We start from the raw sequence: 10171 nt of genomic DNA, 5'->3' as shown, positions 1-10171 counted from the left end.
TGACATTTTTATTTTGGATTCAATATAATTTTTAGAAAAAATTATGTATATTTGCATAATATAAATTTTATTGAACATATATTAATTTTAAAGTAAATATCTAATTTCAAGTTATTATTAATTAAAAAGTATTTGATTTGAATGTTTAAAGATTATTTTATTTTTAAAATTCTAATGCCACACACATGTATTTGTAATTTTGATTAATATTTTTTATTTTTATGAGAATGAAAATCTTATTTATTAAGGTTTAGCTTGACTTATTTAAGTGATTGAAAACACATTATTTATGATCGAAGTTCGAATCTCACTTTCCCAACCCCTTTCAAAAAAGAGAATCTCATGAGGGAAAATGGATGATTACCGTTTGAAGGAATCACATTCCAATTTCTCACTTATTTTATGGTAACCACTAACCACATGTTAAAGAATTGAAATCACCCATTTTGATTTCAATTCTGAGCTTTTATTTTTATTTTTTTTGGCCAAACCAAACGGCCCTTAAAGTTGGGAATCGACCTCTAGTAGTAGCGTACAAAATATGCAAAAGGTAAAGAGTCACCGTTAGTGGAAATTGGAAAGAGAGACTCACTCCTAAACCGTCCCCACCGTCCAGCGAAAGATCATTCCACGGCCAGTGGCTGGTCCTGCAAAGACTTCCAAGTTTCAAACTGCGAAGTGCCAGCCACCCAAAGCCCACAAAAATAATCCACAGAACCAATAAGTAGCCCTCCTAACACTGCATAATAATCAATAATCTACTAGTACCTACAAAAAAGGAACCATTCTTGTAATATTTTACACACTAAAAACCAATTTATAGGGCATAAATCCCAGATTTCTATGTAGAAAACCTGTGCTTAATTGCATGAGTGTCAAGGGACAATCCCTGGTTATCAAGGATAATGTTTATGTTGTTGCTTCTGCTTCTTAATTAAACTATAGTAATATTGCTTTTCGAGTTTCGTGAATTCTGTACATTTTGTCTGTGTGTCTTTTTGATTCCTTTGATGAAACCCAACCTTATTTCATGGAGGTTCAAAGCACTATATCTTGATAAGTGCTCCTGTAATCTATTTTGTCCCCTAGATAGGCTCTTGCTTGGTCTTTTTGTTTGTGTATATAAAAAGTTTGTTCTAAACGGAGGTTATGGCCTTATGGGTTTGTTAAATGGGCATGGAGCCTTTGAAGTTGAAAGGTTAGTGATTAAAGTAGCTCTCTTTATTTCTATATTCTCTTTGAGGGGTCTAAATTAAAGAAAAGAAAAGGAAAGAAGTGAGCTTTTTGAAAACTTTTCTTTTTTTTTTTCTTTGAAGTATTGAATCTGCAGTACTCAATACATTGAAGCGTTTTCTTTTGGATGTTAAGCTGCGGTCTTTATAGTTTCGCTTGACTATACGGACCTATTAGTTTATAGCCTTGAAAGTGCTTAAAAAAACGTTTTTTTTCTTGCTTTTTTCAAAGTGAAACTTTGCTTCAGACAGAAAGAGAAGTCTTTTCCAATCTATAAAGCTACTCATCTAATTCATTGCATTTTAGTTGTTTTTAGTACAAATCACATCTTCTGCATTGAGTTGCTTAGTCCATGTAGCATCCCATATGCTTGATCAAGGACTGCTCCAACGGATATCACTGTAGTCACTGAAGTTTTGATGAGATAGAGATTGTGAGAGTGTTTGATTCGATTAGAATATTTGGATACAAATTGCAGACATGGATGGTGGGTTTTATTCTGCTTGGAAGCATGGTTCCTTGCTGGATTATTTGGAAGAAGACCAAGAGTTGAAACCAGTGGCATCTCTTCCAGCAATCCCGCAACCACAAACACCAAAAGAGCCTATGGAGTTCTTATCTAGATCTTGGAGTCTTTCTGCTTCAGAGATTTCAAAAGCTCTGGCACAGAAACAGAGACAATGTTTCACTGACAAACAACCCAATATGTTCCCAGCTGATACAGTTGCTGCACCACAATTAGTAAGTTCCCTTTCCAAATTCTTTGTTTATGTGCAAATTTTCTTAAATCCTTTGTGCTATAAGCAGAATTGCAGAAAGGAATACTTTCGCCCTTTGTTGCTGATGGTTTGCTTTCTAGTTCCTTCATAAGGGAAATCCCATTCATCGTAGCATTCAAATTTTGATGATCAATTTCAATTCCTATTAGTCTAATTATGTTGCTTATTTTGCAGTCAGGGAAGATAATAAATTCGATAAATTCAAGAAAGATAGGATCAATGGGAAAGTGGTTCCACCACAAGGAGCTTAGCGGTAGCACAGTGAAGAAGAAAGATAAGGCACGCATGGAAAATGCACATATGCATTCTGCTATATCTGTTGCTGGACTAGCTGCAGCCTTAGCTGCTGTGGCAGCTGCAGGAAACTCCAGCGGTTCTGGATCGAAAATGAGTATGGCTTTGGCCTCACCCACAGAACTCCTGGCATCACATTGCATAGAATTAGCAGAATCAGCTGGAGCTGATCATGATCGTGTGGTTTCTGTTGTGAGATCAGCAGTGAACAATCAGAGTCCAGGTGAACTAATGACCCTCACTGCAGCAGCTGCAACAGGTACTTGCTTGATTGTACACTGTTCTTCATGTTTCTATAATCATTGAACACTGCTTGATAAAGGATTTTGTACTTGTTTAGCCTTGAGGGGAGAAGCAGCACTAAAAGCAAGATTGCCAAAAGAAGCAAGAAAAAATGCAGCTATAAGTCCTTATGATAGGGGAATAGCAGAAACTCACTGGGGTTCTGCTAACATTGGTGAAGTAGCAGAACAGGCTCCCTGCGTTGGAGAAGTATTGCAACACACAAGAAAAGGTCTGTAACTCGTACTTTCTTTGTTTTTGCCTTGGGACTTTGCTTGAATGGTTGGCAAAGAAATATTCAAGAATAGAATTGCTGCCGAGTAATTTTAGCTGCTAAGGCTAAATGAGTTCATTCTTGTAATTGCCAGGAGTGCTGCGATGGAAACACATTTCAGTCTACATCAACAAGCAATCACAGGTCATAATTAAGATCAAAAGCAAACACGTTGGAGGAGCCTTCTCCAAGAAGCAAAAATGTAAGTATTTACATAAGACTCACGTAAATTTCGCTACATTTTTCAGCTCTCTACAATCTCTCCTTGTGACAATCTGAAGTTTGAAAGTGATCTGCTGATTTTAGGTGTTGTTTATGGGGTCTGCGATGAGACTACAGCGTGGCCATACAGAAGAGAAAGAGGAAGCTCTGAAGAAGTATATTTTGGCCTTAAAACTGCACAGGGTCTTCTAGAGTTCAAGTGCAAGAGCAAGATCCATAAGCAGAGATGGGTTGATGGGATTCAAAATCTTCTTCGTCAAGTCAGTTGTGTTGAAGCAACTGAACGCTCCATGGAATTTCTAAGTCTGAGCAATAGGGTATAGTATGTGATACATTTTGGTTTGTCCACCAAGACCAAGAGTAGGGACACATGAAAGTTGACTAATGATCTATAGTATGTCGACATGGTATACGCGTGAAAATTTTCTTCCCCGTTACACAGATAATATAAGGAATTAAACTCAATGGTTGATCTCAAAAATCTAGCTTCCCAGGAGAATAACAATCAAATAATGATTACCAAATTCATGTGTTGATTTCAGTTTCAATCAAAGAAAACTCTTCCAATAGTCAATTTGTGTGCATATAGAAAATCTTGTCTTCTATGTAAACTAACAGTAATTTCTTTAAACAAAAGAACTCTCTCAACAAACCCTCAATTCAATTGCTGGGTTTTTGCATACTGTAAAAATGAATTTCTAGTTGCTATCCAACAGCTCTCCTCTTTTGAGTTTTCCTCTCACCATATCATATGAGAACAAAAAGAAAAGGTGAAACCTTGTAGGCCAAAGAGGCACTGTTGAAAATTCCTAGAAGGATTCTTGAAAAGTGCAAAGTAAAGATGCAAATGAAATGAAGGTGAAGTGCACAAAGTAAGAAATAGCAAGCAATATATGGTCATTTCAGTAAAGCCAATTAAAAATGAAAAGTTGAATTTTACTCGATGATTTTCACCTGTGGATTATTTATAAACATATTTCTACAAAGTGGTTCCAATACATTGACTGAAAAATTGTAATGAAAAACTGAATGCACAAGCAAAATGTAACTTCTTTCAACCGCTTGTCTCCATCTGTTCACCTCAAAATACTACAGTCTTGTTTTCCTCAAAAGGCAACACCCGCAACTCACAATATGACTTTATTGCTTTTGCAAGGCATTGCTTCTCAAGGTTCTCTAATTTCTGCACAAAACTCTGCAAATTATCTCTATGAGAAACTCTCTCAACCTGCAAAAGTGGGAGAATTTGCAGAATTGGTAATCATGACATTATCACCAACACAGTTCTAGAAATGTGCAAGATCATCAGACAAATAGAACAAAGGCCAAACAGGAAGTCAAATACATTCTGATAAGAGTGAATTTAACTTGACCCATTCGTCTCCTGGTTTTCAGACTGATTTCATTCCTAAAACGTACTGTTGATTTGAGGCCCAGAAAGGACCGTAAACCAACATCCCAAGGTTTTTAAACCCAGCCTGGTCATTGAACTGGTGAAAGTAGAGACATTCAAGGTTCAACTAGGGTCGAACTAAGGTTTATTTGGTATACTATTAAATAAATATTAACTATATATTATAAAATTAATAATCTCTTAAAAATAATAATAATAATGCATTTTACCATCATTAATTTAATATATTTATAAATAATTATTAAAATAAAGCTAGTTATGCTTTAAAATGTAATTTTTTGAAAATGATTTAATTTTTTAATTAAAGTTTTAGATTTAAATAATAATATTTTATAATAAAAAATACTTAAATAATAATTTTATAATAATAAAATTATTTATATTAATAAAAAAAATTGATATATAGAAATTTTACAACAGAAAAACTTATATACTTTTACAGCCCAATAAATAAAGAAAAATTTTATAACATAATAAATAAAAAAATTCACCCAAAAGAAATAAACAAAAATTTATGAAATATAAAAATAATTTAATATAATTAACAAAAATCTGTTTTGATCCACTAATATATATATAAAGAAGATTGTTGCCTGAAATCCCTATGCAGCATGATTGGTGAAGGCATCTTCAAGCACTTCACAGACTCGTGTTCAAGTCTTGTGGATGAAAGTTTCAATTTTTTTTTTTAAAGTACAGTAATTTACCTGTTTGAACCCGGCCAGGTTAGCCGGTTTAACGACTACCCGTCCAGCTCAGACGGGTGAATTTTGGTTCTTAAATAAGAGGTTATTGAGCTTGAAACAGACCGGCACTAATCTGGTTTCCGGTCAAACTGGCCAGACCATACCAGTTCTAAGAACAATGCAACATTCCCATACTCCAAACCAACATGCTATTAAACTCTGTCAGTTAGGATTTTATTAATGGCCTTTATTATAAAAATGCACAATAATAATCTATATTCAATTTGATTTACTAATATTTGATAAACAATTGGTTATTGATTTTAAGAAATTGCAATCATATCATAGTGAACGAAGCAGAAGCCAAGTCAATGGGAGCCCGTGTTAAGAAATTTGGGCACCTGCATGTGAGCTACTTAGGTTCCTAAACTTCCAAATATGCTGAAGAGGGCAGGTGGATGACTATTTGCTTCTTCAACCCTAATTTATGTAACTTCTTACAATAATGTCCTGTACTATTCAACTCGATGCTGTAGTAAATGCAAATAGCCAGTGCACAATGCATACAACAGTAAACAAGAATATTCACTACCAAGTACAATAGACCGAAATATCAGATGTCAGAACATGAAAACTTTAAAAGGGTCTAAAATTATTACCATCTGTTCAATAATAGGCCCCGCATCAAGTTCTTCAGTCACGAAGTGACTAGTTGCACCAATTAATTTCACACCTGCATCAAAAGCCTGCCAACATTGTCCAACAAATTAAATGTGTGGAGGAAAGCGAAAAGGTTAAAAGATTATCATTTCTGCATGACATGAATATGGTAGAAATCAACCTGCTTAGATGGATGGCCACCCCTAAATGATGGCAAAAGGCCATGGTGAATGTTAATTATATCTTTCCCATAGCCACGCAAAAAGTTACTAGAGAATATCTGAGGTAAAGAATAAACCTTGTAAGTTTCAAAAACCATAACGTTGATTAAACAATTTCACCAAAGATGTGTAGGTGTGCTTTATAACTAATATATGGTGATGGACGTCCTGATATGAAAGTCCATTGATTTGCAGGTTTAAAGTAACCCGAAGAAGCTTGTATATTCCATCAGCTTGGCCTTTTAACGATAAAACCAACAGCCACCATATCTGGCATATATTGATATTGACAAGAAGCAAACTGATTAACTTTACCTGCATATACCTGGCAAGTACTAAAAAATCAGTATCCTTAACCAAATCCAATATCTCCTTTTCTCTCTTATTTTCGTTGGTCGTGCGCAAATAATGATAAGGAATACAATTTCTATCAAGAAAGCGAATCACATGTGTGTTTGGGCCTCTTTCATGATTACTGTTACAGAACAAATGAAGAACACGTAATGAGGATTCATGAAACCAAATAGATTACTTAAGAGGGTGACTATTTTCACCTTATTACACAAGTTATCTCGATTGGAAATCTTCCATCCTGCCATCTATGTAACAAATCAGTTAGGCAATGCTCCTGCAGCAACAAGACAAAGGTAGTTGACACAAAATCTACGAAACACAACCATTGTTGTTAAAAATAATAATTTTAATAATAAGAAACAGAGAGAAAAATTTTACCTGCTTGGAAACAAGAATAGCAATCTTGAATTTGGGGTCTAGATCAGGCACCCTGACAATTGACGTCTTTGCATTGAACATTTTTGATAGCTTGAGAAAGTCCTCATCCATTTGAGCCCGTGGCCATCTAACTCTGTCAAAAACAAACTCACTGCCACATTCCCCACAAATCAAATTTGCTTAGTACACAGACAAACACAAAACACAAGCCCCCGTCGAGCAAACAATTGAAGGCAACACACGATATGATATGACATAAAACATTGCCAAAAGGGAAAATTAAGTCCAAATAAAAAGAAGTTACCTTCTAGAATAGAAGAAATTCTGGTTTTCGGGCACGAAAACATCAGCCCCTAGAATATTTCCACCTTTCGAAGAAATGCAATCCGATAGCTTGGCAACAATACCAACCGAATCCTATCATTAAAAAACCAGTTTTCTTTCAATAAAATTCATTTCCCTTAAAAGGGTATAGAAATTTCGGAGCCAGAAGGAAAGATATCGAGATCTACTAGGCATTGAAAAACATGGATGCCATGGGTGAGGCAAGGAGAGGAAGAGGAACCGAAGGACTCCCCAGGCAATCTCAGGGACGTGAAGGACCTGCTTGCAAATCCAAAAACTTGAGGAATGCTTGAAGAGACCCTTCGTAATATCAGGCTCATCCCTTTAGTCTGTTCGTGAACCGCTGAAGCACAGGCACCGAGGCACGCACCAAAACTTGGCGGCCTTTACCCCTTGCTTTTGGTGGTGGTTGAAGCTGACATCGCTATCACATCCTACTGCGATTTCCTGGGCCATGTGTATACTACGACGTCGTGTTGTCGCCAAGAGAGAGAGAGAGAGAGAGTCAAAAAAACAAAAGAAAACGATGACGTTTTGGTGATTGCAGAGTAAAATGATACCAAGGCCAACATATCTCGCGCGCATGTGACTGTGTTACTGAAAAATATTCATTAATAAATTTCCACATGGCGAGTTATAAGTGGCGAACAGAACTCACCGGACAAATCTCACGGTAGAAAATCTAGAATCCAGATCCTCACAGTAGAGTGGGAAACTAGAAATCGCCATTGAAGTGCAAGTACCAAGCAAGCGGATTCCCCAGTCCTTGCTTCCTATTCGCAGTTACTCTCGATCGCTTGAAGCTGCGCCATCCAAACAAAGAGAACATTGAAGAAAAATGCCTGTAAGCCTTCTTTTCTCTCTCTCTCTCTCTCGTTATCCAATTGTGGATTCAGATTTCGTAACAAAAAAAAAATTGAATTGATTTTTGGGTGATGATCGGTGGGGATGCAGTACCGGAGAATAATGGAGGTGGAGCCGCCGAGTCCGTTAAGATACATAATTGGGGCAGCGATAATGATGATAGGAGTGGTTTTACCCGTCGGTTACATGATGTTTCGTACCAAGCGTGTCCCTTCTTCTTCCTCTTACTCGAAACAGACGTAGGTGTGCCTTTGGCTATTTCCTTTCTTTGTTCTTCTAATGTAATACTATTTTTCTTTAATATGTTCTAATTTTCCCTGTGAAATCTGTGATGCTTGTTCTGTTTCTTTGGATTAGAGATCAAATCAAATGATAGGTATGGTTACTTAATGTGCTAATTAATTGTTAATTACTCGTTAATTAGCTAAAGATGGGTATTTTCTCCTTCAGATTTGAACTCTGGTATTAGTAGAGCTTCATCAGTGATTAATTCTTCGTAAAGGCGGAGGCTGTAAGTTCAGGGGAAAAAAAAAGCCTCAGAATGTTCATGGTTTGATGTATCCTAAGTTGGATAATTTTAGGGTTCAAATATTATGTATCAATTTTTAACATTTGGTATTGCATTCTTCATAAATCTAATGCTAACTTCAACCCAAATGTATTTTTCCCCCCTTTTAATAAAATTTGATATTTATGCAGAGCTGGTGTCTAATAGAACTGAATGGATACATTTAGCCAACCCTATTAGTTTGGGATTAAGGCTTAGTTGTTGTTGTTGTTGTCGTCCCTTTTTAATAAAATTCTGTTATTAAAATCTACTGGTTGGGATAATTCTGTAGTTCCATTATTGGAATCACATAATCATGTTTAGAAGTTTGGATGAGCTGTAGTTACCAAGAAGGAGTGGAAAAAGAGAGGAAAATATAATATGGTGTACTTATCATATAAAAGGTTCATGAGGAAACTGTAATTGCTTCTTCACTGGGTTTGAGGGAATGTGAAAGCTTTTATTGTAGTTGTTGTTGTTGTCATTATTAACTTTTTGGTAAAAGCAACCTAGGTAAACTAATGTTGGATGGTTTTGACATTCTCAGGAGCAAAGTTTTGATATAGAGAGATCAGGACAAGAGAGTCTTCTATACAATTCTCGGTCACTTGAGTTTGAAGAACATGCAAAAACAAGGTGGTCTTGACTGATGTGAAAATACAAATGTAAATGCACTGAAAACTACAATTTTGTTATATTGCTGTTGGGATTTCTAATTTGATTTTATAAATGTGGTTTGATTTAAAAATGAAATTTTGTTTTACTTCTACTTGAGAATTCTAACTCAAGTTTGTAACATGAAATGTGTGGTTTGATTCGATATTTTGATCTTTGGTTTTGATCAAATGGATACAAATGTCTATGATGAACTTGCTTTCTTTAGCTGATATAATTTTTGTTAGTCATGATTTTCCAGCCATCCTGGTTTTGATTACTTTTGACAACTCTTATCATCTGTATGAGAATCTGAGAAAACTCTATGCTTCTCTCCATGTTATTGCTTGAAACATTTTGAGTGATTGTCAACAGGGGCAATGGCTCCTTAGTATTCTGCAACATGAACCGTGGCATGTATGTCTAGTGGACTTTGATTCGGGATGCAGACAGTGTAACACTGTAATATAATTGGTGATTTTTTCTTTTACTTTTTGAGCAATGACCAGGTCAATTCATGGTAAGCCATGTGATTAAGGATAGACCCGGGATTGATTAGAGTTCTTTCTGTTGCGCTAGTACCAATAAAATTTATTGAGGTTGGCAACGCTTAGGGAATTTCTTGAGGTGTTATCAATGGCAAGGAGAGGAGGAACGACTCTGGTTTACTCGGTCTCCTTAATTTTCTCTCCATTAATTGTGCTTAAGTAATTTCCTTCTGTAGAAATCTCACTCAAATTCTTAATTTTGTTTGTTCTATTATTGTTACGTTCTTGTGATTGGGTTTATTGATTTGTGAACAGGGAAGGCGAAGGAAAAATAGAGATTGAGAAATTTGGGTTTCTTGGTTTGTGGAGAGGGAAAGAGAATTTTGCACAGAGAGAATTTGGGTATTGTTTGTGGAGAAATAGGATAGGGGGATTTTTGGCAGGGGACAGGGAAGGAGAGAGAGATTCAATAGATA

At 35.8% G+C, this 10171-nt stretch overlaps 3 protein-coding genes across 4 annotated transcripts; 2 read left to right on the top strand and 1 right to left on the bottom strand.

Annotated features, from left to right (window-relative positions):
• Nucleotides 1-270: 270 nt before the first annotated feature.
• LOC110666048 (VAN3-binding protein) lies at nt 271-3549 on the top strand. The gene is made up of 6 exons (XM_058153538.1): nt 271-1198; nt 1712-1974; nt 2187-2565; nt 2647-2820; nt 2957-3064; nt 3169-3549. The coding sequence occupies exons 1-6, from the start codon at nt 1171-1173 to the stop codon at nt 3405-3407; spliced, it is 1191 nt and encodes a 396-aa protein (XP_058009521.1). The 5' UTR covers nt 271-1170; the 3' UTR covers nt 3408-3549.
• Nucleotides 3550-3999: 450 nt separating this feature from the next.
• LOC110666049 (formyltetrahydrofolate deformylase 1, mitochondrial) lies at nt 4000-7577 on the bottom strand. Its single transcript, XM_058153539.1, has 8 exons — nt 7310-7577; nt 7102-7214; nt 6798-6948; nt 6620-6693; nt 6381-6540; nt 6026-6124; nt 5844-5930; nt 4000-4312 (listed from the first exon to the last, which is right to left on the bottom strand). Exons 1-8 carry the CDS (start codon nt 7460-7462, stop codon nt 4166-4168), a joined length of 984 nt encoding a protein of 327 aa, XP_058009522.1. The 5' UTR covers nt 7463-7577; the 3' UTR covers nt 4000-4165.
• A 513-nt stretch (nt 7578-8090) lies between these two features.
• Nucleotides 8091-9422, top strand: LOC110666051 (uncharacterized). 2 transcript variants are annotated; one of them, XM_021826411.2, is made up of 2 exons: nt 8091-8245; nt 9101-9422. In XM_021826411.2, exons 1-2 carry the CDS (start codon nt 8091-8093, stop codon nt 9117-9119), a joined length of 174 nt encoding a protein of 57 aa, XP_021682103.2. In that variant the 3' UTR covers nt 9120-9422. The 2 variants fall into 2 exon arrangements, with proteins under 2 accessions (XP_021682103.2, XP_021682107.2); XM_021826415.2 differs by having other exon boundaries at nt 8091-8249.
• Nucleotides 9423-10171: the final 749 nt, after the last annotated feature.

This window comes from Hevea brasiliensis, chromosome 9 (assembly GCF_030052815.1).
Source record: "Hevea brasiliensis isolate MT/VB/25A 57/8 chromosome 9, ASM3005281v1, whole genome shotgun sequence".
NCBI lineage: Eukaryota > Viridiplantae > Streptophyta > Magnoliopsida > Malpighiales > Euphorbiaceae > Hevea > Hevea brasiliensis.
Note: the sequence above shows the minus strand (reverse complement) of the source record. Positions and strands in the feature narration are given on the sequence as shown.